General features: G+C 45.0%; 1 protein-coding gene across 4 annotated transcripts in view; it reads right to left on the bottom strand.

Annotated features, from left to right (window-relative positions):
• LOC135323492 (chondroitin sulfate proteoglycan 4-like) overlaps positions 1-6,003 on the bottom strand; it is a 40,928-nt gene extending 34,925 nt beyond the window's left edge. For 2 of the 4 annotated variants that reach the window (XR_010385777.1, XM_064500618.1), the window contains exon 1: positions 5,741-6,003. Coding sequence is in view for 2 of the 4 variants with exons in the window: in XM_064500618.1 (XP_064356688.1) it covers positions 5,741-5,819 (79 nt within the window). In the remaining 2 variants the exon portion in view is untranslated. Of the gene's footprint in view, positions 1-390; positions 517-569; positions 709-5,740 lie in introns of those variants that run through there. The other 2 variants (XM_064500619.1, XM_064500620.1) reach the window with 2 other exon arrangements.
• Positions 6,004-15,408: the final 9,405 nt, after the last annotated feature.

Raw genomic sequence — 15,408 nt, 5'->3', positions numbered from 1 at the left:
ATGGAGATTTATACACATACAGCAATTAAAGATCGAATAATGGAATACTTATTTAAAATCTAGACAACATAACTGAGTATCTGACTATTTTAGCTGTAGGGCAACTGAGCAACTCTTGCTCTTTTGGGACTGTAGATACAAGATCTAATTGTACATACTAGCTTTTTTTGCCAGCATGTTACAAAGTTCATATATAACTTACAGTTCATGATCAGCATTTGTTCTCTGCTATTAAAAATATCACCAAAACCAATAAACAGCTACACTTCAGATAATCTTTTTCTTGCTTTCTCTATCCAAAATCCAAAGCAATAAAAGCCCTGTCTGCTCTCTAATTCCAAAACTAACAACCCCAGAAATGTATCTACAAGAAACCAAACTCAGACTCACCGCACAGTTATCAGAAGCTATGCACACACATCAAGAACAAAATCAAAGCTAAAGTTTTGACTGAAAGGACAGATTTTTTTTTTCACCAGTATTTCTCACTTCAGACTAGATTTAGCGTCTTCTTGGCAACGCACAGGGATTGTAAGGAGGATATCTTGGAATCACAATTCCATGCTCACTTCTAAGTTGGAAGAAATTTAATGCAGACTTCATGTCTGCTCAGGTCCTTTTGGTCTCCACTCTGGGCAGGAAACAGCCAAAGCTCTGCACATCTCAAACCTTCCTTAGATCTTTTTTTCACCGTGTTCCCAAAGAAAGCCAGATGGAAAAATATTTCCCCACTGTGCCTGGACCTGTAACCCAGAAAGGCTTTTACATTCATGCCAGGTGAAAGACAGAACAAGAGAAAAATTATACTATATCCCTTCCCTACCCCCTAGTATCCACCTTTTCATATGAAAAACTTCAAATACAACATTTATTCTTCAGGCAGAAGAAGAAAAAAACACACCCCTCGCAAAAACTAAGACTTACTTCCCACCTAGCAGAGCATTTGACCAATGTTTTTGTCTTCAAAATGGTCAGCAGGTATCAGTGTCAGACCCCTTTAAGGATAAAATAATGTTATAACAATGTTCTGGCCATAAGCCTATAGTACAAGTAAAAACAGAGTGTATTCAGAAATGTTGAATCTTTCTGATGCAGACAAAAAACATGTCAATAACCAAGATACTGATTTTCTATGTTCGACATTAGAATAAATGCCAGAATTAGGCCACAGAATAACTGTTGCTCAGATAAATTATTCCCATGTAGCCTGGTAACTTTCTACACAGTCTGAAATTAACTATACATTACTTTTTTTTTTTAAACTCTGTGTAAAACAAGTCATGCAATCTATTACACTATCTAGTGATTAAAGATAAAATCAAAAAAGCAAAGGATTTAGTCTAACATAGCTTGGGTATTTTAGTCAGGATCCTCTCCAGACTTCAGCATTGCCATCCCAGAAGATGATGTTGGCTTATTTGCCAACAACGAAAGTCCACTGTGAAGACAGGAGGAGTCAATTCTGTGCAATACGAACTCCTCAGATAAAACCCACAGTCCTTGCTGTGGCCTCAGTAATACTCTGTATCAGTGAGTTTTACAGGTTGGCTGTAAAGCATGATTAAAAACAAGGAAAAAAAATCACCTTTCAGCAGTTTTTAGCCTACTGTCTGATAACCTACTCCGTGGTGTGCTGCACCAGTACTTAAGAGGTCCAGACATGGAGGGGGTCCCCATTCTGCCAGACGTTTTACACACACCTCTCCCAGGACATCCCAACTGTGAAACATCCCTTCAAGAAAACAAAGTTACATATCTTCCTATGAGAAAAATGGGAAGTCAAAGTGGAGGTTCTGTCCTAACAGCAAACTCGGGCAAAGTGCAACAAACATATGATACCAGTTGAGACTGGTGAAGTACTGGTTTCCATGCCTGCATTATGGCTAGGACATCCATTTTAGCTGTTTGGACTAAAAGGTTCCCACTGTCCGGCTGAGATCTGGGCCTTAAAGATTTGTCACCTACAGCTCATTCACGAAAATATGAAGGCAGCAGAACACAACCACAACAGACAGCTCAAATCAGCACCTATCCTCCAGAATGACAGTGTTTTCCCAGACGTCTGTTAACGAAGCGAGGTTTGCTCTTGGCTCTCTACTCTTGCAGCTGTTTAAGCAGAAGCTATGGCTAAGAGCACACCCGGTTTCTCCCTGTGCTTCGTGAGAAAGGTGTGCCCTCTCCTTCTGGAGGGCGGACCTCACTGCCCTCCCCACGCCTGCTCACGTTAAGGCTAAGCACACGCGGGAAGAGCTCACTTCCAGGCTGCAGGGAACCTGAAGCGGCATAGCTTTGTGCCCTGCTACGTTCCTCCCCTCTCAAAACCCAGAACAGTTACTTGCATTCGGGTGCTGATGCACTTCTTTTGTACTGCTGAGTCTTTCAGGGTCCTTCAGGGAGAGGCAGAGGGGCCGTGGAGTCTCAAAACGAAGGCGGGTTTCCACATAGTAAAAAATACTTTCAGGATACATTAAAGTATAGCGTGAAGCACCATTAAGTGCCTCCATGCACTTGTAGGCAAACAGTCAGAGATGGTTTTAGTCCCAAAGAGCTTCTGCTGTAACTAAGATGAAATAATTGAGAGTAAAAAATACAAAGGAACTAGAGAGCAGGAGGATGGACAGCAGCAGCACCCATTCCACAGAGCAGAAGGGCACATGAGCACAGGCCTTAAAGCTTTCTTTTTTGTACTGAACTGTAGGATTATAACAACAGAGGTGATAAATATCAGGTATCTTGAGCTGCAGGCTGAAGTGCTAGCTGTATGACATGCAGGTCCCAGCTTTGTTCTCATAAACTATGGAAAAAAGAGCATGCAACCTCCAACATAAAATGTAATAGTAAGATTCTCCCTTGGGATAGGGTTTGAGTGATGGAAGTAAGTGTTTGGAGCCTATTAATACCAAATATAAATAAGTTGCTATGGTATTAATAACTTTTAGATGCCTTGTTTATTCTGATTGCATAGTACAAGTGAGCCAGATTAGGAAGGGTGAGAATTTAAGTGAAAAAGAGAACCTAATTCCATGTACCTAATGTAAGGAGCTTTGAAAGCTCTGCCAGAAAAAGGTCAGGAGGAGATTAAACAATACATTTGCAATTATCACACACGCTCATAGTCTGTACTACAGACACGTGCTTAAAGACAGCCCACAGAAACAAACCAACACTCCCCTACTAATTCAGGGCTGCACCTGCTTCTCCAGGTGCTTCCAGATAACAGAGCTGTGCACCCAGGTCCCCCGGCTCCACCTCCTGCACCCCTCATCCGGAGGGACGCCAGGCCTCTCCTAAGTGCATTCCACAGCGTGGTCCGCAAATACTGCTCCTGCTCCCAGTCTGCAGCTTTAGCACTCTTTTTTTTTTTGTGCTGAGATACTTAGCTGGAACCATTTATCAGAACAACAGAGCCAAAGCTCTTTTACAGATTTCAAATACCTATTCAAAAATTTTGTGATCTGCACATATATTTCTGTATGTAGCTGTATTCCCTTCTTCCACCCTGAAGCTGCCAGTAGCATAACTGAAACCATAGTTGTGACTATAGGAGAGTCTTAAATTCAGAATATACACAAAATGTTTTAGAGAAATAAATATTGGGCTCTAAAACTATTATATGATTACTAGTCCTTTAAAAATGACTAATTTATATTCAAACCCCTGAAATAAGCTTCTCCAACTGGTACAAAAAAAGATGATATGAAGATGGCCCTGAAGATTAAAAAAGGGTTTGTTACATGAAGTTTTCCTATAGCAAAAATTCTTTCACGCAAAAATATATTCTTCTAGTCATATTCTTATATGACTAATACTTTGTTGGAACTTTTAGGAAGGTTTATATAAGGTTTATAATACATCAGTGATAGAAATCACAGTTTTTCTAAATCTCATAGAGACAGTAGAAGGAATTGCCATTACAACACAACTGCCTGTTGGGGGGTACCATTGGAAATGCCTCTTCCCAGAACCCAGACCCAGATCACACCTCAAAAACTCCACTCTCCAAAACCAAGTGCAGACACTTCATAAAAGAGGAGTTCAGCCAGCTATGCTTTGCTACAAGGATAAAGACCAGACACAATGCAGCAGAATGACAGACGGGAAACACAGACCCAAAATAAGGCAGTTCGTAATGAAAAAAATACCACTTTCATATTAGTACTTTCCTGTCCTCCATGCTGGTAGCAGATGATAGCACATAGGGGGCACAGGAAGAATGGAGGTGGAAACCAGGGTTGCCAGATTTGCCCGTAACACCCTTTAAGGCTAACATAACCTTTATTCAAAAGTGAATTTTCTGGGTTAATCCATTCTTTGTAAGATTTATGTTATCTTACGGGTAAAACAAACATTAAGTGAATTTGCAAGCATTTAACGCTCATTTAAAATGTACACACTGAGGAATATCCTTGTGTTGAATCTACAAATGCTTTACACACCACAGTTCCAGAGAAAAGATAGTCCTGTGGTTAAAAAACTAACTATCAAATGAATAAAGCCGACATTCACTTCTTGTTCTGCCAAAGAAACTTACTAAGAGTTGGAAAAAAATCATTTATCACCTAAATTTCAGTTCACTGCCTATAAAAAGCGGCTAGTGCCTTCCCCCCCGCCCTTCCAGCCTGACTGGTTCTCCATGCCACTATAAGATTTCGGGAGCAGGACCTCTCTGTCTCGGGGTATGACCACAGCCGTAGCAGAAAGTGGAGGCAGACGCCAGGGCTGACTCTTCGGCAGCCGGCCGGGTCGGGATGCCAGCCCGCACGGGAGAGCGGAGTGTGGCTCGCAGGCAACTCAGCCAGAGCCCTGCGCTGCGGCACCTGGGTCCCCCCGAGCCCACAGGCTGCGCTGCTGATTCCCGCCGCGGCACGGCCTGGAGCTGCACCCTCAGGCTCCGGCTTTGCCTTGCGCTGCCTGGGACGGAGGAGAGGGTATTGCAACAGGAAAGCAAGAAGTGGCTCCTCCACTTCAGATTGTCAGAACAGCACGGGGGGGGGGGGGGGGGGGGGGCTAACGTCACTGCCAGCAAAAGCAACGACAAGACCCTCAGACCATGACATTTACAACACTACTACTATTACTAGAGCAATTTCAGGGGCAGTCAGATCTCCACGGCATGACAGCTGTGAGCTATTTCCATGAGCAATCAAAAAAATCACCCCCGCCCTGCGCGGGCGCTTTCTGCTCGGCAAGACCTGCGAGGGCACCGCGCAGCGCTCCGCACAGGCGCCGCGACTCTCCTGCGGAAAGAGAAGACGGGCGGATTGCATCCGTAACCGAAATCGTGTTTGTTGAAATTGATTAAACTACCAAAGGAGCCTTTATAAGTTTCTGAAGAACAGAGAATTATGTTTAAAGCTAAAATTCAATGTTAGGAGTTCGCTCCCAACTAACTACTCTTTTAATCCTGGGAAAACACAGTCAGAGTGCAACGCAAACGGACGGGCCACTCCGCATTTCTGGAAAAAAAGGCAGCTGCAGCCACTCGCTCGTGCCGCGCGGGGCTGCAAAGGCGACGGCAGAGCGCCCTGCTGCGGCCGCCCCGCTCCGCCCCCAGCGCCCCCGGCGGCGGGCGCCCACCCCGCGGCGACCCCGCGCCCGCTCCGGCAGCCTCGGGCCGCCGGCTGCCGCCTCCCCCCGCCGACCGCGCCTCGGCCCCGCCGGCCGCTCCCGCGCCGCGCAGGTGCCGATCGGAGGCCGGAGGCTCCCGGCCGCCACGGCAGCGCCCGGCGGGCAGCCCTACCTGCGAGCGCCGGCTGGCCGGCGGCGAGCAGCAGCAGCAGCAGGGCGGCGCGCAGGCCGCCCCCCCGCCCGCCGGCCATGCCGCTGCCACGGCGGGGCCGGAGCCGCGGCCCGAGCGGGCACCACCGGCGGCGGCGCTGGGGCCGGGCCGGGGGCGGGGCGCGGCCCTGGGGAGCGGCGCCGGGAGCCTCTCAGCGGCGCGGGCCGGCTCCCCCGGGCCGCCCGCCCCCCGCGCACGGCGCCGCGCAGCCCCGCGCCGGAAACACCGCCATGGCGCGGCCCCGGCCTCGGCCCCGGCCCCGCCGCCAGCCCTTGCGCTCCCGCGCGGCCCAACGGGCGCAGTGCGCTGTGAAGTCTGGGGAAGTTGATGGTTTTCCAGGCGAGGGGCTGCCCAGCCTCCCCCGCTAGCGTTGCCCCCTCGCAGCCGGCCCGTGGGCGCCTCGTGGGTGCCGGGCGTCTTGGGCCTTGTCCCTCGCGGTGCCCCGCGGGGCTGCGGCCCAGGCGGCCCCGAACCTCACGCAGCTCGTGAGGAGCTCGCAAGCGCTGGCGTGTGATGTTCTTCCAGTTACCGGGTTTTGCTCACGCTGCAGCGTGCGGCAGTTCTCCCATGTCCACGGCCTTTGTCATGGCTTCGATGGCCGTCCCCGCGCTCGCCTAGGTGGGTGTGTGGCAGCTCCACCTGAGCACAAGAAATGGTGCACAGGGAGAGTTACAAAGTGGACGTTTTTCTGCTCTCCAGCATACAACAGCAAAATCTCCTCAGGTTGTTGGTACTAACTTAGCATCACAGACTTGTTCAGGCTAGAAAGGGCTGCAGATGGTCTCCAGGCCACCCTCCTGCTGAAAGCAGGGTCCACACTGGATGCAGACCAGGTTGTTCAGGATTTTTTAGATGGGGTCTTAAAAACCTCCAGGGATGGAGGCTTCACAGCCTCCCTCGGCAACCTGCTGCTAGGCTCAGCTGTCCTCATGGCAATAATTTTTTTCTTTCTATCAGGTAGGAACTGACCAGTTTTTGTTTACATCTGTTGTCTCTCATTCTCCTGCTGTACACCTCTTGTTAATAGCTTAGCTCCATTTTCTCACTGACCTCCTCATACGTACGAGAAGGCTGCTCTGAGGTCCCCCAAAACCTTTCCCTCTCTAGCCTGAAGGAGCCCTGGTCCTTCAGCCTCTCCTCGCAGGGCAGGTGCTCCAGCCCTGAGCATCCTGGTGGCCCTTCGCTGGACTCACTCCAGTTTGGCAGTGTCTGTCCTGTAGTGGGGAGCTCCAAACCAGGGGATGCAGTATCTAGGTGTGGCCTAAGAAGTGCCGAGTCGAGGGGGAGACTCACTTCTCTCCCCTCTCCTGGCTGTGCCCCTGCTCACACAGCCCAGGAAGCTGCTGGCCTTTGTGGCTGCCAGGGCCCCGGCTGGCTCCTGGGCAGCTTTCTGTCCCCCAGGGCATTTCCACAGAGCTGCTCCCAGGCAGCCCCTGCCCAGCCTGGACTGCTGCCAGGGGCTCTGCCTTCCCCAGAACGGGGCTTGACATTGGTCCTTGTTGAATTTTGCAATGGTCCTGTCAGCCCATTTCTCCAGCCTGTCCTAGGTCCGGAATGGAGTTCCTGTCCTCGTGCATATTGACTGCATTCCCAAATTTGGTGTTGTCCACAAACTTGATGAGGGTTCGTTTTGGCCTCTCCTCCAGATGATTAATAACAATATTAAACAGGACAGGATGCAGTATAGACCACTGCACTTGGAACCAGCCTCCAGGTAGAGTGTGAGCCATTAACCACTACCCATTGAGCCTGACAGTCTTGAGAATGAATAGCCTATGCTATTCTTGTGTTGTAGGAGAGAGTTACCTTAAACCTACCGTGTAGATCAGTAAACATTTCAACAGTGGTTTTTATGCATAAGGTTTTTTTGAAAATTGACTTTTGGCCTGCTGTTTCTCTGCAGGTGCTATATGACTCAGATCCTTACTTGTAAAACTGATATACCATGATTTTTCTGCTTAACAAAAGTATCTGAAGGATGGATAAATAAATTAAACTGTGTACACCGTTAAAATATTCTAGTGAGGGTGCTATTTCCCTACCTGGAAGAGACATATGAAATGGACATGTGACAGATAATAAACCTGGCACACAACAAGGCCATTTTTAAAACATCTCTGTAGAGAATAGAAGGAAGTTTCAGAATTCTACATATTCTATAACTCTGCAAATACTCTTGTAATTTATGATTGTAATATGAAAAATGTTTTTCTTATCAGCTTTCTTACTAAAGTTTTTCTTTGTCCTAGATACAGTCAGTAAATACATAGTATTTGCCCCATTTATAGAAGAAATATGTGGCAGGTAGATAAAACGAGCACAAAATGAGATGATTATGGCCTGTATGTAATCTAAATTAGACAGCAAAAGTTCTGCATTTCAAACCTCATCAGTGGTGTCCTGTATTTGAAAGCACAAGGTTTCTGTTTTAAAAATCTTTTGAAGAGCACACTTGAACTACTTGCGTATAAGCCACTTATCATACTTAATTCAAATATGCAGACATACCCTCAAAGTTGCATACATCATCTGTGCCAGGAACAGCCTTGCAGTCACAAAATTTTTTCTCATGTTATCAACTGGCAGGATGCATTTTAATGTGTCTCAACAGGTCTGTTGTTTTTTTTAACTTGTTACTCCCCTTACACATGGAACTGGAATTTGTGAACTGAAATTGGACACTACATAAGCAGAATAAGTAACCTAGATAATATTCCAAAACTGCAGAAATAAGAAAACTTGCAATGGAATGAATCTCTTTTCTGGGTCAGCTGTCTGGTTCTTCTCTTCCTTTGAGGTTTGTAGTCATCATTTAGTCTGGATTTTCCTTAGCAGCTTTTGGCAGCCTTTACATTTTTAGCATAGTGTACATGGATATGGGAGGGAAGGGGGAGACCATGTCCAGGGGGAAATCATAGGGAGTGATCTTCACCCAGATATCTTTAAACACTTTTATTAAAGATTTCAAAGGCAGAGGCCTAATAAACTTCATTCTCTTCAGATTGGCACTCTAGGAAGATGTGTGAAACTCTGGAGAGGAGTCTGTAGAAAAGCATCAAGAGGATCTAAGATGTGAACAGAAAGGGCAAAAAAGATGTAACCAGCCATAATGATCCACGATATGACTAAGGCTAGAAAAGCGGATGTATGTGGCAGGGAAACTGTGCTGCTGAGAGTAGCCTTGGGAAAATTTTTGCCTTTGTGCTGTCCTTGTGTTGCACAGGTCTGACTTAGTATGTCCCCAGTTAGGAGTATCTGGCTTCCTAAGCCTGTGTATAGAAGGTTATCATGAGAGTCCTTGGATGTACCTCAAGAGGGACAGACCCACTTACACTGTAAGCCTTGAGAAGTAATATTCAAAATTACATTAGAGAAAAGGTCATACTGAGAAAGACATTTGTGTGAGAGGCAAAACGTAGGTAAATGGGAGTATTCCATAGTACAGAAGCATTTGAGGGCTGAACGCACAGCTATCAAAGGGAGAGCAGGAAGGAACGCAGAGGGAGCATAGGAGCCATGGTGTTGCGTGCAGGGCTGGTCAGGCCACATGCAGGGTGCTGTGTAAGCTGGGACACTCCTGTATTGGACGGGATCACCAGATGGACGTCTGAATTGAGAGGAGGGGAAAACAAGTGAGTAACGTGGCTGGAGGTATCAAATGGGACAGTTCTTTGTAAAAAAGAAGTAGACATTTTTAAAAATACTTCATGAATCATGTCATAGGATGAAATTCAGAACATGATACATTTATTTTAGGGTATGTGAAACTTAAAAGAACAAAGCTGTTCCATATTGTAGCTACACTGATACAGTCACAAAAATGTAATCAGTCAATTATTGCATCAACTCTAACTCTAGTGAGTAGCTCAGCAATCACTGAACTAATATTTTCCTTAAACTAAGTAATACCTTTTAGTATGCTTATTTCAAAATCACCTTTCTTCCAAAGATAATAAATCTCCTCTGATATATGTGAAGGAACTGACAGAGCTGGGACTGTTCAGCCTTGAGAAGAGAAGGCTCGGGGGGTATCTTATCAATGCGTATAAATACCTGATGGGAGGCAGTAAAGACGATGGAGCCAGACTCTTCTCAGTGGTGCCCAGTGAATGGACACAACGGCAACGGGCACAAAGTGAAGTACAGGAAATCCCACTCAAACACGGGAAAAAACTTTTTTACTCTGAGGGTGGTCAAACACTGGAACAGGTTGCCCAGAGAGGCTGCAGAGTCACCAAGAGATGAGATATTCCAAACCTGACTGGACACGGCCTGAGCAGCCTGCTCCAGGTGACCCTGCTGGGAAGAGGGGTTTGGACCAGCCAATCTCCAAGGCCCTTGGCCAGCCTCAGCGGTTCTGTGATTCTGAGACTCGGACGGAAATCTCCGCAGCACAGCCTGAGGGACTCAATATAACAAATAGCAAGAGACTTATGAAAAGGGAAAGGCCACATTTTGAGAAGGGCCTAAGTCTAAGACCTGTTTTCATACGTCATTCAGGAATTTCCAAACCTTTCTACTCACTTTCAGCAAGACTTACATTTCCTAAGAAATATAAGTCTGAATTTTTCTTTGTTTTGAAGCGTGGTGTCTGCAGTTCCTGGGTTTGTTATCATCTTTGGCATTTTTTACTCAAGGATATCTTATGTCTTGAATGCATGACAGGACTTGTTTGCTTAACAAAAATCCTGGTCATGCGGTCAGACAGGCAGAAACCCGGAATGTTAAGTGTTCTGTTTTCTGTTCTTTCTTCCTCATCTGTAGGCTTCTGTCCATATACCAGCTGAATATTCAGCAGTCTTGCCCCTGTTGCTGAGCACTTCTGTGGAAGTGTGAAAAACTGACCATGTAATTAACAGATTCTTTCCTGTTACTGGTGAGGTCTGCTTGTGTGCATCTCTCAGTCTGTCTGTCTGTTAGTTAAAGTAGAATGCATGACATTACTGAGCATGTAATACACTACACATCAGTGTCTTTTTATCAGATTTTGTTGAAAAAAGGTTTCTCTGACAAGAAACGAGTTTCATTTGGTACCAGAAACCACTTTAGAGATTAACTTCTGTGTCAGTTTTCAGCCAACAATACTCTCTGCAAATTGCTGCCGCAGCAAAGACTTTCTTAGGGTTCCTGTAGGCTTTCATCCAAGTTAAAAACCCCTAAATCTTCACATCTTGTGAAACAACTTACATCAGATTTCTTTGGCTTGGGTTAAATTATGCTTAAATCTACAGCAGTGGATATGAAACAGACACTCAGAACTCTTGATAATTCTAATCGAAGAACTTAATGCTGGCAGGAAGGAGTCAGGAGACATCCTGTGATGATCATGCAAATATCTCCACCTGTGCAGAAGAACAGCCTTCAGACAAAGCAGTAGTAACCCATTGTTTATCTCATTAAAATGGCATTTTTCTTCCAGTCTTAATTTTGATTAAATACTATATCAGATGGCAAATATTTAGCTTGAATTTTCTGAGTGGAGTGGCAGACTAGTTGGCCAAGGCTTCTTAACATCTCAGATACAAATAAGCATTTACTGATGTACACTCTATAGTCTTCATCAAAAACACAGAACTGCAGTGGTCCGTACTGATCCCCAAAGAGCCTGGCCGTAATGACGCTAGAGGGAGTCCTGAGGCTGCAAGAAAATTTTTTTCCTGTAACAACTTCCTAAGTAAATAGTGCCTTATAAATGAAAATGTTTTGGAAATACAGCTTCTGGAAAAAATGAAGGAGCCATTCAATTCAAGTGGGACCAAACAATATTCAAGTTCTAAATTCCAAATTTTCCAATGCGCCATTTAGCAACCCAAGTGAATTGAGAAAGGGCATTGCTAATAAGGGCTTCATTTTTGCAGTAAAGAAGGTATATGAAGTCAGCATCCAAAATGGAGTAAAAAATCCTTTATGCCATGGTTCTGGTAATTGAAATTAGAAGGGTCCTGTTCTGCAAAATCTGACACACACACACACACACCCATGATCCCTCATTGAAAACTTACAAGTTAGACTATACGATCCTGACTTTTCCAACTGGACAGCTGAATTCTTACTGAAGTCAATAGCAGCTGTCAGCACTCAGCGTTTTGAAAAGCAGGTTACATATTTGCAGTAAAAATGGGTTTTCCAAAAGTACATGAGTGAGTTGGGAATACTACTTACTTTGAGATGCCAGTTAATGCGTGTTCCTAAGCCATTTTAGCGGTCTGAAAATTCAGTTGTGGTTATCTAAAAAGAAGTTTATGTGCACCAAGGACTGGCAGAGTTTATCCTGTGTCAGTGGGATTGACAATACTGTTTATGCTGTGGGAGATCATACTGTGCAAGGCTAAAGCTAGGCAAGGCTCTGCTCTGTGTGAAGGAGGAGGGTAGCATTGGCATCTACTAAGGATTTAAAAAATATGTCCTTTCTTCCTTTTGGTAGCCCATGCCTCAGACCAAGACCCCTTAGCCTGACTCAGGTATTTGCCATACAGCTCCTCCCTGTTCCGAGATCAGGCATCAGAGAATGAGTGCTCAGCTCTTGCTCTTCTCCTGGTGTTGGGTGAGCTCTGCCAGAGAGCTTTGAGACTGCATTCAGGAGCAGGTCCCAAGGAAACGTAAATCTTCCTCTTTTTCAGCCAGAGTGGCACAGTCTGAGGGACGCAATACAGGAGGTTGCAGCTGCCCCTGGGAGGAAGAGGTTTGACTGTTGGAAGACCCAGAGAAATAACTGGTGGGATGACACTGGTGAGTAGTGGTGCCCTTTGCCTGCACAGCAATGGTGTGCCCTTGGGAAGAAGCTGCTAAGTTTCCCACTGGGGAAATCCCCCATGGAATAAAGTGGGCAGGCAAGAGGAAAATCACAGCTAGGTGGGCAGGCCAGATACTGTGTTTTTTCTCTGGAGTTATCCATGGGTCAAGGGCCTAGGCATTTTCCTTCTTTTTTTCTTCCTGTGGATAATAAGGCCCATTACATAAAAGTGCAGCTGCACACATCCACAGGCTGTGCGGTCACCTTCCTAATGAAGGCCCTGCAGTAACACTTCATGTTTGCACCTGAATTACCATGGCTGCTCTGTTACTAATGAAGGCTCTTCTTTCCTAATGCAGTACAGTGAAGAAGGATGTGTTACGAGGCTGCTGTGGTGTAGACTCTGCATTGCTGCCTCTTAGGATAGATGTTAGCACATACAGGACGCTCCACATGTGGTCTTTCCTAGTTACAGATCAATCGAAGTGCCAGAATTACTGCAACAGCTGGGCACTGTAGCAGTTTTACCCCTATGATAAGGACTTGGCATGTTCTCCTGACAGTCCAGAAGATGGTCCAAGAGCCAGTGTGGCCTAGTTAACACCTTTGGTCTGGAGGACACCATTCAGCATCTAACAGGAAAATGTAGGCACATCTGGTGCCTTTATGGGAGAACAGATACTGTATGCGGTAGAACATCTTTAGATCGTCACAGCCTATCTTTCATGCTGTAGCCTAATGGTTTCCAAAATGGGAACTTATAAAATCCAATAGCAGTATCAAATGGTGTTCAGTGATAGCAGCTGAATTTTTGAGTATCAGCCCAAATCGATTATGCATGAGAATCTACCCATCCAGAATTGTTTATAAGCTGTCCTTCTTTTGCTTTGATTACAGCTTCTCATCATTTCTTCACAAAGCCCTAAAAGCAATGTGTGCTAGTCTGTTCTGACTCTACCAAAGTTTCCTTAATTTACAGAATATACCCTTGAATACATTAGTTTGCACAGTAAGGAGTATTACTGAAATCAAAATATGGTTGTTAAAACAAGTGTAGGAAGTGCACTGAATGATTCCATAGCCTTAGTTTGTACTTTTTTCAATTTTTGTTCAGTTTATGTATGTGCAGTTGTGTTTCTTTATCCCAGATATTTACTGATACACATATGTGCAAGAGTCTGAATTGTCACAGTGGCCTTAATTAGAAATATTCATTTGCTTTGAGTTCAGTGTTTAGTGTTACAGTTTAGCACCCTCTCTTCCACAAATCCATATGCAAGTCTCAGGCCGCTTCTTTCAAGGGAACCTATTTAAAACTTCTATTCCAGAAGCTTCCCTGGAGATAATCTGTCAGAAGTAGGAGTCTTGAACTCGAGCTTCACCCCCATCTGCCAAAGCAAAAGCCAAAAATCCAGCAAAGCAAAAACAGAAACACAGCTATGGCAAAACTATGCGAGTTATCTTAGCACAGGGAGGAGACTGGAATTTAGCCCCTGTGTAGGTGGAATGAGGCTGAGGAACTCTAAGGAATGGTGGTGAAGAAAAGGTTTTCATACCCCTGGCTTCAGCGTGTTGAAAGAGAGAAGCAACAGCCAGGGGAAGGCTTCAGTTCCAGGGCAGTGGCACATAGTGTCCCTCAAGACGTCTGCAGAAATTAAGTTCTTATGTTTAGTGAAAAACGTCATCTCATTTCACGGCATGGCTGAGATAGTGACTACCTGGGGATCAGAGACTGCAGCAGCATGTTTTCAAATATGTATGTCAGAATGATGAATAAAAGTAATGAAAAAAAACCCAGCTTTCATACAGTTATCTTTTGAGTTTTATTTTTCTGATGCACTTTGCTTCACTGACTTACGTAGTTTTACTAATCTTATATGGCTTCAGCAGTTTTTTATGCCACTCCAGTTGATCAGTAGCTTTATGACTGTTGTTTGTAACTCCCCAGACCCCTTTGGTTAGACCCTTACTCTCTAAGAAAATAATTTATATTCATCCACACTGATCTGTTTTTCTCATTTGCCTGTGCAAACAATCCACATTCTTCCAATAATGGTTACATATCTTTTTCCTTCAAAGCGAATCCTGGATGGGTGAAGCCTGTCCTCAATGTCATGGTTTTTATTCTGGTTAAACATCTGGTGCTGTTGCATGTGCTGCTTTGAACATCGTTAGAAGTGAGTGGTAGCTCTACAGCCATCCTGCTGAAGTCATGGCTCTCATTCCTGTGGCCTGTATTAGAAGGTGCATTTGCAAATGCTTTTTGTACTGCTTTGCTTTTGAGAATACTTATCAAATTGCAGCTGTAGTAAGTTCATACCATTGCTATGCAGAAAGCTGTCTCTCCTTGTAAATCAATACCCTCTGTTGCTAGCAGCTTTTACATCTGCCTTGGATTTCTGTCTTGCATCAATCTTAAGCAGGTGCTGCTGGGCTTGCTGAATTCTCTCTAGCTCAAGCTAGCTATTTTCACTGTTTTTGTGATTTGACTGTTTTGCGCTTATTAAAGCACCTGTGTTAGAAGCAATGAGCTTCTCTCTTTTTTTCTGTTGGCCATAGGTACAGAATAATGTTGGCTGTGGGTACATAATAACACAGGATGGAAGGGACCACCTGAATCATTAAATCTCACTCCTAGCTACTGCAGACATTACATCATACAATAATCCCTTTTATTCATTTATTGAGCTCTATCTTAAAAACATTCAGATGACTTGTTCTCATCCCTGCCCCATGCCTGATTACGCCTTTGCAGAGCTGCCCCTGAACCTGATTATTTTAACTGTTTGGAAACTTCTAATTATCAACTGAAGTTATTTATGGCCAGCTTATCTCTCATTTGTGCCAACATGGCTTTTTAGCCTATACAGTTACCAACCCCTTGGTGTTTAGCCCT

This window comes from Dromaius novaehollandiae, chromosome W (assembly GCF_036370855.1).
Source record: "Dromaius novaehollandiae isolate bDroNov1 chromosome W, bDroNov1.hap1, whole genome shotgun sequence".
Lineage (NCBI taxonomy): Eukaryota > Metazoa > Chordata > Aves > Casuariiformes > Dromaiidae > Dromaius > Dromaius novaehollandiae.
The sequence above is the reverse complement of the archived record's forward strand: the minus strand, read 5'-3'. Positions and strand labels throughout refer to the sequence as shown.